General features: G+C 43.4%; 1 protein-coding gene across 7 annotated transcripts in view; it reads right to left on the reverse strand.

The window, feature by feature from the left end:
* The window catches only part of LOC120066534 (septin-9-like), an 85,676-nt gene that overhangs the window by 16,007 nt on the left and 53,126 nt on the right, over nt 1-16,543 (reverse strand). For 6 of the 7 annotated variants that reach the window (XM_039017966.1, XM_039017970.1, XM_039017958.1 and 3 more), the window contains one exon: nt 1,766-1,942. In XM_039017966.1, the coding sequence (XP_038873894.1) occupies nt 1,766-1,942 (177 nt within the window). Of the gene's footprint in view, nt 1-1,765; nt 1,943-2,676; nt 2,781-16,543 lie in introns of those variants that run through there. The other variant, XM_039017998.1, reaches the window with a different exon arrangement.

Here is a 16,543-nt window from a genome sequence, read left to right on the forward strand (position 1 = left end):
CAAACTCTGTCCCGGGGCTCCTCACGGGTGCACGTTTAGGTTTTTGCCCTGGCAGGTCACAGCTGATTGAAATAATCAAAGTTTGACGATGGAGTTGGTTATTTGAATCAGCTGTGTAGTGCCAGGGCAGAAACCCAGAGGGGGCCTCAGGACCGAGTTTGGGAACGACGGTCATAGAGGATGGCCAAAACGGCCACTTCAAAACCAATCAGAGTTAGGCACTTGTACAGTAGTAAAACGACTTCCCATCCAGTTTGACCCTGGATACTGTAGGTCACTGGATCAACTATATCCCTGTAAAAAGGACAACCGTATAAAATGTCTTCTTTATCTTAAATCATCAGGACTTGATGGACAGATCCTATATGTGCAGATAGGGATGCAGCAACAAGCAATAACACTACCCTCTCTTCTACCCTGGCCTTTATCATGGGATTCATGTCTCACACACCAATAGCCACCGAAACATGTAAGCGCACAATTGCACAACATAACCTGGGCTCATGAACGCAACTATCATTCACTACAGGTGGGCCTTTCTCCAACGTTACCACTCCACTTCAGGCGGGCACACGTTTCTGACGTCTCTGAACGCGCTGACTGAATGCTGCCCTTTGCCGAAAACAACTATGAGGATTGTGATGCATATCAGTGACGGCGTGCCCACAAGAGAAAGATATAGCCTAGTCAGAGATGATGAAAGTCTGGCGTCATTTTTTTTGATTGAATTGATCTTCCTACATGACAGCGATGACAGAAATGAATACTTTTTGACCTTGCCCAGATACGTCTTCTTTGACTTGGTACCATGAGATGCCAACTTTATTTTAAACAAAAACATTCCAATGGTTTAGGATCTCCTCAGAACCACTATGACAACTAGTATGTATACAAAAAACTCCTGCAGGGAGAACTGTGTGTGTGTGTGTTCTACTCTACCACAATCCCCACTGACTGCCACCATACACAAATACAAAGAGACATCTAAGCTGGGAAGAGAGACTCGAGGTCCTTCAACATGCTCTTTGTAGCTTCAATCCCTTCTCACCGTGGTAAAGCACAGGTAACTGCCAAAATAAAGGAAACACCAACAAAGTGTCTTAATAGTGTGTTGCTCCACCATGAGCCGCCAGAACAGCTTCAATGTGCCTTGGTATCGATTCGACAAGTGACTGGAACTCTATTGCAGGGATGCGACACCCTTCTTCCACCGAGACATTCAATACTTTGGTGTTTTGTTGATGGTGGTGGAAAATGCTGTCTCAGGCACTGCTCCAGGATCTCCCATAAGTGTTCAAATGGGTTGAGATCTGAGATCCGGTGACTCGCGAGCTGTGGTGAGCTGAGGGCAGGGTAGAGTCTGCTAGAGCTTGTCAACATTAATGGGCCTCATTACCTCACCATCTCTCTCTGCCTGACAGCTTTCTTATATCTACTGAAGGATGTGTGGTGTGTAGCAATCTCAGGGGCAATCGGGGTAAGGGTTCCCCAATGGGGTTTCACGCTAGTTAGTCCTGGAAGATCAAGCACTCACTCCAGGCTCATTTCCAAATGACAGTGTGACCTTGAAAACATTTAAATACAGTGTATAGAAAAGAAAGTGTCTGGCTCTCTCTGGGGATGTGTGGATGTAACAGACGAAGTATGTGTGTGTGTGTGTGTTCGTGTGTTTAAAACCATTCACTCACATCCATGATTTCAAAAGGGTGTGTGTTGCATGCGTGTGTGTTCTGCTTGTGTGTGTTCACTGTTCAACACCACTCACCGACGATCATGATGTTGAGCTCAAAGCCCTGTTTCATGGCCTTCCTCCTCATCTGCTCCAGGATGGCATCGATGCCCACGTAGCTGAAGTCGCCAGTGCCATGTGACGCTCCCTTGGCAGGGGGTTGCGGATGTGGTGGGGCGGACATGTTGCTGTGGCTCGGATTGACTTCTGACCCTGATGATGAGAGATCAGAGAGATCAGTGTTCAGCATGGAATATTTTATATAGGAGAGTTCCATGCTGACAAACATTATGATAAATATTCTCCATCTCACTCGTCACTGTAGCTGCCGATCTAGGAGTAGATATCACGAATGTTCACTCAATTCCAGCTGGTTATATCAAACTGAACTCAAACTACACCGGACAAATGTAACTTATCAAACTGATTCTACACAACAGTAGTGGCATGTTTGAGGAATAATGGATGCTATGCTTCAGCAGTATCAACACGGATATCACAGTTAACAACTCCACCTCACACAATAAGTCACTCATACACCGACTCAGACAACCGACACAAAACATTGCATGAAATGACTCAGAACCCCCCCCCCCCCCCCCCCCCCCCCCCCCAACCATCTAAAATAGACAAACACAGATCCCTGTGGAATTAAACTGAGTGAGGCAGCCAACAACCTATAGAGACTTCAGCCCAATAAATTACACACAGAAAAGCAGACAAAACACATCCGCTCCCTACATCACCTAAATCTGAAGATGTACGTGCGTGTCTTATAATAACCATTCATTTTGTTTGGATTCAGACTTGTGAATTACTGTGTTATGGTGAAAAATGGTGGCAAGCTGCAGCTGTAAAGTGTATGTAGTACTCACAATATTTCAAACTACAAAAAAGGTACACAGACTCGTGTTGTAGAATAGTAGCAGTTACAAGTTACAACTCACCTGAGTGAGTGACTGGGAGGCAGGTAGATGAAAAGTACAGTCTACGGTGAAGTAGACCTAAAATAGTCCAAAGTTGCTGAAGAGAAGGTATGACTGCCTATTGTAGCAAGGCTAACTGCCAAAGCAGTGTCTGGATGAGCCTACTAAACAGACAACAAGCTGCTTTCAACTGTTACACGTACACACACACACACACACACACGTTAGCCCTGGAGGGGTGGGAGGAGATAGTTGGGTGTGTTTTTCCTTTGACAGCGTGCTGTGGTATCATCTACTGCTCGAGGTTTACAGACACTCCAAACCACAGACAGAGACACATCACAGCCACCAAAAAAGCTGTGAATGAATTCAAACATGCGAGCAGAAGATCCACAGACAAACTTCAAGACGAATGTACATACTGTAAACACGGACCACTATGAACATGCTCCAGACACGGGGAACTGTGGCTGTCGTTTCCAGTGCTTTACATTCTAGTTTGTGTCCATACAGTACACTCATAGTATGAGAGAAAGTAGAACTCCCTTTTGAGTTTGACAACATCAGCTCTAGCTGTCTGTAACCACGTCACCCTGCTCCTGTAGCTGTGTGCCTGTTGACCTGATGAATATGGATGAGTATCAACAGCCATGTCTGTCTTTACAGTGAAATCTTCACCCCAATGTCTGGGTTTCCTGTTCATCACACTAGCATCCACATCCTCTCGCTTTAGCTGGCTGGGTCTGATGATTAAAGTGTTGCGTTTTGTTTCACCTTGCACACGGGAAGTCATTGTTATTTCCTGTCCATGTCTGATAACGACAGTTGTGAGCATGCCCATAAAACATGCTGCCTCAGATCTGACACTAAATTCAGCGCGATATATTCAGTATAGAAATTTCTCCAATAGCATTCCACACAATACGTAACCATTTTGTGATACCATTACAGTAGGAGCTTTCTTTTATTTGGACTAGGAAGGCCTAGACTTTCCACAAGGAAGCCCTGGGAAAAGTGCTGCAAATAAACACAGTGTTCCCAACTGGTCTATCAGAGCTAGAATTTCAGGGCCGAACCAGGACCCTCGTCCAGTTACTACCACACACGCATACATCACCTATACAGGAACCAATATACACAGGCAGTTAGGAAAGCTAAGGCTAGCTTTTTCAAACAGAAATTTGCATCTCGTAGCACACACTCAAAGGTTCTGGGACACTAAAGTCCATGGAGAATAAGAGCACCTCCTCCCAGCTGCCCACTGCACTGAGGCTAGGAAGCACTGTCACCACCGATAAATCCACTATAATTGAGAATTTCAATAAGCATTTTTCTACAGCTGGCCATGCCTTCCACCTGGCTACCCCGGTCAACAGCCCTGCACCCCCCACAGCAACTCGCCCAAGCTTCCCCCATTTCTCCTTCACCCAAATCCAGATAGCTGATGTTCTGAAAGAGCTGCAAAATCTGGACCCCTACAAATCAGCCGGGCTAGACAATCTGGACCCTCTCTAAAGTCATCTGCCGAAATTGTTGCAACCCCTATTACTAGCCTGTTATAAACCTCTTTCGTATCGTCTGAGATCCCCAACGATTCGAAAGCTGCCTCGGTCATCCCCTTCTTCAAAGGGGAGACACTCTAGACCCAAACTGCTACAGACCTATATCTATCCTACCCTGCCTTTCTAAGGTCTTCGAAAACCAAGTTAACAAACAGATCACCGACCATTTCGTATCCCACCGTGCCTTCTCCGCTATGCAATCTGGTTTCAGAACTGGTCATGGGTGCACCTCAGCCACACAAGGTCCTAAATGATATCATAACCGCCATCAATAAGAGACATTACTGTGCAGCCGTCTTCATCGACCTGGCCAAGGCTTTTGACTCTGTCAATCACCTCATTCTTAGCGGCAGACTCAACAGCCTTGGTTTCTCAATTGACTGCATCGCCTGGTTCACCAACTACTTCTCAGACAGAGTTCAGTGTGTCAAATTGGAGGGCTTGTTGTCCGGGCCTCTGACAGTCTCTATGGGGGTGCTACAGGGTTCAATTCTCGGGCCAACTCTCTTCTCTGTATACATCAATTATGTCGCTCTTGCTGCTGGTGATTCTCTGATCCACCTCTACGCAGACGACACCATTCTGTATACATCTGGCCCTTCTTTGGACACTTAACTAACCTCCAGATGAGCTTCAATGCCATACAACTCTCTTTCTGTGGCCTCCAACTGCTCTTAAATGCAAGTAAAACTAAATGCACACGCTTCAACCGATCACTGCCCGCACCTGCCGCCCGTCCAGCATCACTACTCTGGACGGTTCTGACTTAGAATATGTGGACAAATACAAATACCTAGGTGTCTGGTTAGACTGTAAACTCTCCTTCCAGACTCACATTAACCTGATGAGGACAGAGGGCGCTGTTGTCACTTTGGGGGAAAAACGTGCCCAATTTAAACGGCCTCGTACTCAATTCTTGCTCGTACAATATGCATATTATTATTACTATTGGATAGAAAACACTCTCTAGTTTCTAAAACCGTTTGAATTATATGTGAGTAAAACAGAACTAATTTGGCACAAACTTCCTGACCAGGAAGTGGAAAGTCTGAAAACTATGCTCTCTTCTAGGTCCTGCCTATAAATGGGCATGATACGTATTAGTATACATGCACGTCATACACCTTCCCCTGGATGTCAAGAGGCGGTGAGAGAAGAAATGGGGTGTTTATCTTGGTCTGAAGTGGAATAACAGCTCTTGGAATGACGTGTCACCCATTTCCTGTTTTCAGGAAGGCGCAAGAAGGAACCTGGATTTGCCTTCTGATAAGCTGCCGTTATGGACGACTAATATCTCCGGCTTTGATTTTATTTGATACATGTGACCATATCATCGTAAAGTATGTTTTTTCAATATAGTTTTATTCGATTTTTGAAATTTATTCGGGACGTTAGGCGTGTTGCGTTGTGTGCCTTTGTTCAGAAAGGAGAGCTTCGCGCCACTTGGCTAGTGCGCTTGCTAATTCAAGAGGGAAAGAGGACATTCTAAATCCAAACAACGATTGTTCTTGACAAAGGACACCTTGTACAACATTCTGATGGAAGATCAGCAAAAGTAGGATCCATTTTATGATGTTATTTCATATATCTGTCGAACTGTGTACTATTAGTTTTGCGCCCAGGTTTTGGGCACTCGGTCGACATAACGTAAGCCTTATGTGGTAATGAAGTTATTTTTAGAATTCTAACACGGCGATTGCATTAAGAACTAGTGTATCTATCATTTCCTATACAACATGTATTTTTTAGTTATGTTTATGAATAGCTATTTGGTCAGAATATGTGTGTCAGAAAAAGTGTCAGAAAAAAATCCGGACGTTGTGGGAAAAAGTAGCTACGTTAGCACAATGTATAACCACTGATTTCAGCTCTAAATATGCACATTTTCGAACAAAACATAAGTGTATGTATAACCTGATGTTATAGGACTGTCATCTGATGAAGAATATCAAGGTTAGTCAAAAATTATATATCTTTTACTGGTTTGTTACGATCGCTAACTTTTGCTGCTGGGAAATGGTTTGTGTTTCTGGCTATTGTGGTAAGCTAATATAACGCTATATTGTGTTTTCGCTGTAAAACACTTAATAAATCGGAAATATTGGCTGGAATCACAAGATGCCTGTCTTTCATTTGCTGTACACTATGTATTTTTCAGAAATGTTTTATGATGAGTATTTAGGTATTTGGCGTTGGTGTCTAATTATTCTGTCTGCTTTCGGTGCAATTTCTGATTGTAGCTGCAATGTAAACTATGATTTATACCTGAAATATGCACATTTTTCGAACAAAACATAGATTTATTGAATAACATGTTATAAGACTGTCATCTGATGAAGTTGTTTGTTGGTTAGTTTGGTTGGTTCTTGGTTAGTTAGGTTGGCTTTGTGCATGCTACCTGTGCTGTGAAAAAAGTCTGTCCTTTTTTGTATTTGGTGGTGAGCTAACATAAATATACGTGCTGTTTTCGCTGTAAAACATTTTAAAAAATCGGACATGTTGGCTGGATTCACAAGATGTGTACCTTTCATTTGCTGTATTGGACTTGTTAATGTGTGAAAGTTAAATATTTCTAAAAAATATATTTTGAATTTCGCGCTCTGCCTTTTCAGTGGAATGTGGGAGGAGTTCCGCTAGCGGAACGCCAGAGTCAGACAGGTTAAGCATCTCCAATCCAAAATTAAATCTAGAATCGGCTTCCTATTTCGCAACAAAGCATCCTTCACTCATGCTTCCAAACATACCCTCGTAAAACTGACCATCCTACCGATCCTCGACTCTGTCATTTACAAAATAGCCTCCAACACTCTACTCAACAAATTGGATGCAGTCTATCACAGTGCCATCCGTTTTGTCACCAAAGCCCCATATACTACCCACCACTGCGACCTGTACGCTCTCGTTGGCTGGCCCTCGCTTCATACTCGTCGCCAAACCCACTGGCTCGAGGTCATCTATAAGTCTTTGCTAGGTAAAGCCCCGTCTTATCTCAGCTCACTGGTCACCATAGCAGCACCCACCCGTAGCACGCGCTCCAGCAGGTATATTTCACTGGTCACCCCAAAAGCCAATTCCTCCTTTGGCCGCCTTTCCTTCCAGTTCTCTGCTGCCAATGACTGGAACGAACTGCAAAAATCACTGAAGCTGGAGACTCATATCTCCTTCACTAGCTTTAAGCACCAGCTGTCAGAGCAGCTCACAGATCACTGCACCTGTACATAGCACATCTGTAAACAGCCCATCTATCTACCTCATCCCCATTCTGTATTTATTTACTTATCTTGCTCTTTTGCACCCCAGTATCTCTACTTGCACATACATCTTCTGCACATCTATCACTCCAGTGTTTAATTGCTATATTGTAATTACTTCGCCACCATGGCCTATTTATTGCCTTACCTCACTTATCTTACCTTATTTGCACACAATATATTTAGACTTTTTCTACCGTATTATTGACTGTTTGTTTGTTTATTCCATGTGTAACTCTGTGTTGTTGTATGTGTCGAACTGCTTTGCTTTATCTTGGCCAGGTCGCAGTTGTAAATGAGAACTTGTTCTCAACTTGCCTACCTGGTTAAATAAAGGTGAAATAAATAAAAAATATAATAATTTAAAAAAACATACTTCCCACCCCACACCCCAGAATGAATATCTGAACGACTGAATCTCTGAACTGAATGTCCTTTTGTCCTCCACTAATAGTCAGAGTGAGACAACACAATAGAAGAGAATGGGTAGGTGGTGCCGGTTGGGTTGGACCACACCTTCACTTGCCAGTAACTGTGTGGAGCTGCAGTCTCGACCTTCAGTTTCCCAGACCCTGTGCTGATCGACGGAGGCTAAGATACCACAGAGCGGCTTGGCTGAAACGTCCTGGGAACATGAACTTTATAGAAGAAAAATCCGTGCCTCTTTACCGTCATCAATCAACGCACATCACCGTCAGAGTATTGGGTTTTGTTTTTGTATTCCCTCGACCGGCAAAGCACTCTTCAACTTCTTTATGCGCCTTCATTAAGCTTACATTAAACATTCCATCAAATGGGGAAATGTGAACCCTTTGGTCGGTTGAAACCGCATTAGCCCCTACTGTATGTAAGAGCAGATGTGCTGTGCTGCTATCCCTGTTGAACAGACAATCCCCTGTAGTGGGAATAAGATGTTGAAGTGCACACAAAGTACTGACACAATGGCATGTACAGGGCCTTTGTTGATGTTGTGGTGTCAGGTGCCTACCTGCCTACCTACATGTGTGCGTGCAGCATATCACCCTGCATCCCATTGCTGGTTTGCCTCTGAAGCTAAGCAGGGTTGGTCCTGGTCGGGAGACCAGATGCTGCTGGAAGTGATGTTGGAGGGCCAGTAGGAGGCCCTCTTTGCTCTGGTCCCAACAACAACAAAAAATATCCCAATGCCCCAGGGCAGTGATTGGGGATATTGCCGTCTTAAATAACAACAAAAATGTCAGATGGGACGTTAAATGGGTGTCCTGACTCTCTGTGGTCACTAAAGTTCCTATGGCAGTTATCATAAGAGTAGGGGTGTTAACCACGGTGTTCTGGCTAAATTCCCAATCTGGCCCTCATACCATCATGGCCACCAAATCATCCCTAGTTTCCAATTGGCTCATTCATCCCCCCCTCCTCTCCTCTGTAACTATTCCCCAGGTCATTGCCGTAAATTAGATGTGTTCCGTCAACTTATCTGGTAAAATAAGGGTTAAAAGAAAAAGAAGAAAAAAGAGTAAGGACCCTACTGTGCAGGAAGCAGCCTCTCTAAGAGACAGGATACAAACCAGCACTAATGACATATTAAGGGTCTATAAGTCATCCCATGCCTGGGTACCACAATGCCAGCTCCCCCTGTGCCATCTGGTGGGTAACGTCTGGGTTCTCTAAGAATAGAGACAACACACACACAGAGAGAGAGACAGAGAGACAGAGACACAGAGATAGAGCGAGCGAGAGAGCGAGAGAGGGAGAGCGAGAGAGCGAGGAGAAAAAAGGGTGCTGATGACAGTGGCTTAACCGGCCTGAGAAGCTGCTGTCTGAATTCTCTGTTCTGGTTTGACTGGCACAACAGACGAGAACGATCAGTTTCACTCTCCTCAACAGTGACCACCGATCAAATCTTATTGGTGACATACACATGCTGTTGCGGGTGTAGCGAAACATTTCAACTTCCTCATCATTTATGAGCTACAAGAAAAACATTGGCGTTTGAAGATCCAATAGATGGGGCCCCATCAAACTTTTATAGAAAGCCTTGCCTTCCTTTTATGAGTCAGAATAGCAGCCAGGCGTAGAAATTGTTCTACAGAGCACTGGTAGCCTTTGAAGCCTGCTGGGTCTCTGGCTGATTCACCTGATTAAAACTGACCAGTGAAACTATGACTACTACACATTCTAAACTTAGCTCACGCTAAATGACCCTAATTTGATGTGAAGCCCCCTCCAATACACATTGCATCCAAACTGAAGACGAAGGGCCCCTGAGCCCCCAAAAAGCAGCTGTTGCTTATTCAAAGGAAATAAGATATTTGACCTGTGAAAACACCTAGCCTAGCTGACCCCAGAATTAACCCTCAAAACACAACATCAAATTATTTCTTCCACTTTCTTAACCCTTTCCAACTGACTACCATTCACAGTGTTTACCAGAACTCTGAAAACAGACAACTGTTACGGCTGGGGTTGAAAAAAGGCTAACTGCCCTTTCTGACTTGAGTGTGAAAAGAGATTTAAGTACTAAGGGAAAGAATTTGGAGCTTTGCTGAACGGACATAGTGGAGTTTAAAGGTTCAGTCCATCCTCATTTTCCTTGCATGGACGGATAAATGAATGGATGGATGGATGATACCCTAACAGCTGCTGTTTCCAGACTACACATCCAGATTTGCTCCATTGGGAACCAGCTCTGATTCATCTAAACACTGGTTCGTTACACTCATCCTAGATCAATGTGGACCATGTGGACACCCAGCACCTTGGTCAAATGAGGAGGACTCTATTTAAAAAGGCATGAACGAATAAGGGTGGAAATAAGATGTTTAGAAGTTAAATTATCTTGTGTAACGAAGTGGTTGAGATTTGAATGATGAAAGCGAATTATGCTACACGGTATGATAGGGGACTGCATTGGTGGTGGTTATGGTATGGGATAGCACCAGTGTCTGCGTGCCACATCTAACCGCTCTACTGTCATGTATAATGAATGTTAATACGGGCTCATACAGAGATATGTATATCTGTGTTCTCTAGTAAAGATTGCGCACAAGCTACATTTTTCAACCCCATATGTGAGGTTTCAGGCTCTGTGGTAGATTCATGGTTTCCTGTTTGTCAGTAGAGACACAACGGAAGAGGCCTAGACGAGAGAGCGAAAGAGACATCAATGAGAAATGAGTCAACTCATACGCCACCTGAAGACTATAAAAATCAACGTGTTTAAAAAAAAAAAAACAAGCACAGCAGATTCATTTCAAAATGACAACTACACTGACCATTTTAAGACCTTAAACATAATCCCCTGATTTCCCTGTTAATCATGCCAGCTGACAGCAGTGGTGCACTAGTACTACTATAGCGTATCAAACCATCTTAAATAGCACAGCCACCACATTCCCCACTCCCCTCAAGAGTTGGGGTCAATTCCAATTAACTTCAGTCAGTAAACTGAAATTCCAATTCTCCTCGTTGAAAAGCAATCCCCTTACCCTACATGCACCCTGTGCCCACACGATGCTCCTGGCCAGCCAACACGGCGTTCCCAAAGGAATGTTTTCTCTCAGGAATCTCTCCCACATCCCATTCGGATACAATCTGCCCACAGTCTGCACCAGTGGATCATATACTGATTTACATGCACCCATAACCAAATATTGTTCTGCTTTCATTCTGCCGTTCAAACATTCATAATATCCGGCACTTCCTGACCCAAATACAATATTCAAGGAGTGTAATTCATACTATGAATTTCATTCAAAACTTGTTTGTAGAGTTATGAAGCAATGGGTTGGTTGTTTGCGGGGCGATGTGCTTTCGGTTTGTTTTGGATGCTATATATTAAATACAATTCGGCGGAATCTTACTCGAAACGTGTAAAAAACCCATAGAAGACGCCAGAACTTTTCCAATTAAATCACAAGCTCTTTAGTTGCCTTTCTGTTGTGAATTATATGACAAAAGGGATTTTTTTTCTTCTCCGTTCTTTGAGGCAAATCCAACCTTTGATGATACCAGAACTCTGGATACCACAGAGAAGGGAAACATGGATGAGAGAGACCATGACAACGATTCATCTCCTGCACAACGTCTAATTTGGCCTGATGTTGGGCCATGCTTTTTGAATTGTGTGGTCAATGATTAAGCTGGTCCATCCGGGACTGGTCTGTGGGAGAGAAAGAGAGAGCTCTGGTCCAGGACCACATGTCCTCGTCTCTTCACAAGACAACGGGTCATAAAGAATGAGAACAGCACCAGTCATCCAATCCACTTTGAAGGTCTCTGGACTTCTGAGGAGATCACACCAGTTAAGCTGCTTCCTCATAATTGGTACAACACACATTGTGACAGATCCTATTTGCATGGCTCAGATAAGAGACAGTATATGCCTTCTCTACAACCCTTTAACACATGGATGCCAAGGATGTCTTTGGGAGGAAGCCTAGGCATCATCCGCGTCTTGGTCACACACTGTTACTGATCCCCTTAACAACACGGTCTGCTCTTTTAAAGTCCCAGTTCCCGAAGGGGTGACCTTGTGTCCCAGTAGCCTGGTCCCAGATCTGTTTGTTCTGTCTTGCCAACTCCATGTGTGTCAATGTCACACCAGGACTTGGAGTTGGCAAGACAGCACAAACAGATCTGGGACCAGGCTAAGGTCTCAGCCCTGTACCAACCAAATGGTCTGACTCGCTCTCTCCCCCTCCATCTCTCTTATTCATGCTCTCTCCCCCTCCATCTCTCTTATTCATTCCCTCCCCCCCTCTCTTTTACAGGAGATGACATTTCCATAGCTTTGGCGGCTGTCTCTCTCTTGAGGAGGAAGCAATCGTTAAGTTGTATGCCTTCTGCTGTCTTGAGCAGATATGTGGATGGTAGGATTACATGGGGCAGTGTGGGAGAGGGCTGACGGACAGGCACGGCAGGATGGCACCGGATCCTACTATTGGACATATTGCAGTAGTCACTATTGCTCTAAGAGCAACTCATCCTCTGTATAGCTTACTGTACAAGACACGCGTGCAAGAGGCATTGTAGACTAAATAGAATACAGTATTGTAAAGTCATTTACAAAAGTTCTGGTCTGAATGCAGCATAACACAATCACTCGTTTTCCTATTACTCGGTATAGTGGGAATGAATACAAACGTATCATCATCAGCATGGCGTTTTGTTCTGCTCTTCCTATTAGTCATGTGTGGAATGTCATTCCCCTATTTACCTTATGGCCTATAAGCATGGCACAAAAACTCTCATTCCGCACGCTTGCTGTTTAACCTATGGCCTCACTCTTGCAATTATCACTTTCCTCTCTCTGGAACCAAGGGGTGTAAATCTTTGGGATGTATTTATGTCAACTTACCCATGTTCTCTCACTTCCTGTTTTTCAGCAACAGTTTGACAACCATCCACCTCCCCACCACCAGCAGCCATAATAACCTTCAGGCCCGTCATTGGAACTCCTTTCTGGGTTCGATGCCAGCTGCACAGCAAAGGGCTACCGCTCAACAACTACATCATACCAGTCATCCAACAGATTCCCATTCAGAGCGACATACAGAAGCATCCAGGGTCAATGCCCTGCTCAAGGGCACGTTGACCGATCTACCACCAGGCCAAAAAACATGAACTCGATCCCTTCACAGTTCCCCAATAGCTGTCCCTCAACCATTCGAGACCCCTCCCACAGTCCCCACCCCCAAGAACCCCACAGTGCAACAACAACCAAGAGGATGAACTAAAGAGAAAAAAGAAAGACAGAAGAAAACAGCAAACAATGCAAAACAATTATACATGTAAAACAAAGGACATCAAGGACAACTGAAATCATAACAGCAATGCCAACTGTATATGTTTGTGTGCATGTCTGGGACTATTACATGTATGTGTGTGTTCTTGTATGTGTTTATTTGAATGAGAGTGTGTGTATATGCATGTGTACAAACACCTGCACGGCATCAGCCTCAGGCAAGCCGGCATTAGCTTTAAAAACACTGCCCCTCAGTGTCATTCAAACGTACTTTAAATTTTTTTTTTAAACTTTTATCTTTGACCATCATTCTATCTCCCACACAACAACTCCACTCCCACTTGTCTCCAATTCCACCTAACAGCTTCAGCTTAACCCTCAGCCCATCCAATCTGTCTCTGCTGGCCACCCACTTCGGGTTTCTACGCAACACATATCTTTCAACTATGCTGTGATGTTTAACGTACAATTTCAATCTATCTAATCGAATAGAATCCACAAATTGCGAGTTGAAGATAAATACTTTTACTAAGAGTATTAGTGTATTAGTAATTGACTGACCCGGTCTCTCTAGATCTCCTAACAGTACTATTTCTAGGGTCAATTTTAGATCAATGCTATGCATTTTCAGCCATTCCTGAACCTGAGACCAGAAACAGGCTACCTGAGGGCAATACCAAAATAAATGGTCTATTGATTCTGTATCCTCACACCAAAATCTACAGAGCTTCGATGTTTTTATGCCCCAAATATTCAACATTTTATTGGTGGCAAGAATTCTATATGATAATTTTAGCTGAAAAGCACAAAGTCTTGAATCTTGCCTTGTTTTATATATCAACTCATACCATGGAATCGGTACATCAAAAATCTATTCCCAACTATTTTGCAATATGTATGGCACAGTTGTCAACATCCTGGTCCTCAAATTAAACTGGTATACTTTCCTATTTATGCTATTTTTATTCCTCCTCCAGTTTAGATCCTTTATATTGGGCAGACAGACCAGTTCCCTAACTCCTCCCGTTGCCACCTGCCTCCTCCATTTTTGGGGTAATGCTGTAATCAATTGGTTGTACTCTTGGATTGAGCAGACCTTTCCGTACAATTCTGATTACTCCAAGAAGGACATAACTCTACCATTCCAATTTACAATATCATTTAATAACAAAATACCCTTTTCAAACATCTTTCCCATAAATACTGGTATTTTATCAACCAGCACATTTGAGTTCAGTCATAATATTTTACTATCTTTACAGGGTGATGAAATTGAAATTGTAGCCAGCTCTGCAATGCTTGTTTGAAAAAGAGAGATACTTTGAAAAAAGTATCATTTTCAATTAATCGAAAATGAGACATGGCAATCTGCACAAAGGCAAAAAGGCAACAACAAAAAAAATCATACAATGTGATTTTCTGGATTTTTGTTTTAGATTCCGTCTCTCACAGTTGAAGTGTACCTATGATAAAAATTACAGACCTCTACATGCTTTGTAAGTAGGAAAACCTGCAAAATCGGTAGTGTATCAAATACTTGTTCTCCCACTGTATATTATACTGGAAAAATTCAGTTATACATTAATTTCTCTTAGTTAAAAATAAGTTGTCCTCCAGTAAACTTTGATTAAATTACCCCAAACTATTTAATAACATTCCATATTGCATTCTGTCTCTGCTGTTCAATCAGTTAGACATGTACTTGATTGAACTTGGGTATCAAGAAACATTCCGATTGTAAGGTAGGAGATTATCTGGTCACTACTCCTGTTTGGTTAAACCCATACTAAAAGTCCTCAAGCAGAAAAGAGTGGAGAGCAATGCTGGACATCCTGCTTCCCAAGAGGACCAAGTCAAGTACAGTGTTTCAAGTTGTCTTAGTCATATGTACAGGATAAACATGGTATACACACCGTCCAACAAAAGGCTTATTTGCAGGTTCCTTCGACAACGCAACACTAACAACTAATACAATATAAGAATAAAGTAAATGGCTCAGTAGAATAGAACAAACATTTTAGCATTAAGTATAATACAGGAAGGGTGATCTGTGTGATTGAGATAAATAGGCAATGTTTCGGTTGGTAAACAACTGGGGGTCAATGGAAGGCTGGAACAGTCCGTAGGGACGAGGCTAGGTACACTAGGGGGATATACGTAACTGTTCTGTAGGGTACATCCAAGAGGATATCCCACTCACTCAATCTCCCATCCGTCCTTTGAACCAAAGGGAACCAGCTGATTAAGAAGGTCAACGTGCCGCTTTACTGCAATAACACCATAGCATGCGATAGTGGGCTTGAAGAATAGAACGGTGGACAGCGCACACACACACACACGCGCTTCAGATGAAGGTGGGTGAAGAATGCTACCGGCTCACTTCATCTTTCACTCCTGCCGTCGCTCGTCGGCCCCCTGAGAATGTGACCTTTGGCCCTGCGCGGCCCAAAGCAGACTGTGTTAAAAGACAGCTTTCCACACGGGAACTTCTGGAACACAAAAGATAATGACCTGCTCCCTTTACCCACCACAGAGACAGTGGCAGAGTGAGAGAGTGAGGGATGGAGGGAGAGAATAGAGAGCGCATGAGAGGTGAGGCAGGTCCATGCTGTAAATACAGTGAGAGTGAGAAAAATGCAGAGAAGGAAACAAAGTTGAGGATAATATAAGGGGAGGCCCATGCTACAAAGACAATGACAAGGTGAAAGAGAGAGAGCGAGAGAACACGTCAACTAGAGATGGAGTATATGAGAAAGGAGAGGAAGGCCCAGCATAAGTGCTGCCATTATTGTGTTGTTGAGTGCCATGGCGGACACTGTGTGAGAACCAGCTGCTTTAAGTCATCTATCTATCACAACACTATAAAACCCTCCAGGCCTCTGAGAAAGAGGGAAGACAGGCTGAAAGGAACCCAGCCACAGAGTCATCCAGAGCAGCATTATAGGGAACTGGTGTATGGCAGACACACAACCATGAAGTGGGAAGTTGGGTGGTTTAAAAAAATATTGTATCCCCACTGAAAACTGTTGGTCTTCCTTATAAGAGGAAAATGTAATTACGTTCAGAGTGGAGGAATGAGACAATAACGTGCACTGAGAAGACACGGTGGGGAATATTTTTTCCAAGATATTAGTTTCATTTCGTGCTCGCATGTGCTGCAATTAGCTACACATAAAAATGTGTTTCCAATTAGTTTTATTAGCCAGCTGCCCCCTTTATATTTCCACACATTTTGTTATTGGAAGATATGCAATTATGATCCCTCCCATGGCCAAAAACAACCACAGAAGTCAAATTAATATTCCTTTAAGCATTAATAAGGGGCTTAAATAGACTTAAGAAAAAAGGGT

This window comes from Salvelinus namaycush, chromosome 2 (genome assembly GCF_016432855.1).
Source record: "Salvelinus namaycush isolate Seneca chromosome 2, SaNama_1.0, whole genome shotgun sequence".
Lineage (NCBI taxonomy): Eukaryota > Metazoa > Chordata > Actinopteri > Salmoniformes > Salmonidae > Salvelinus > Salvelinus namaycush.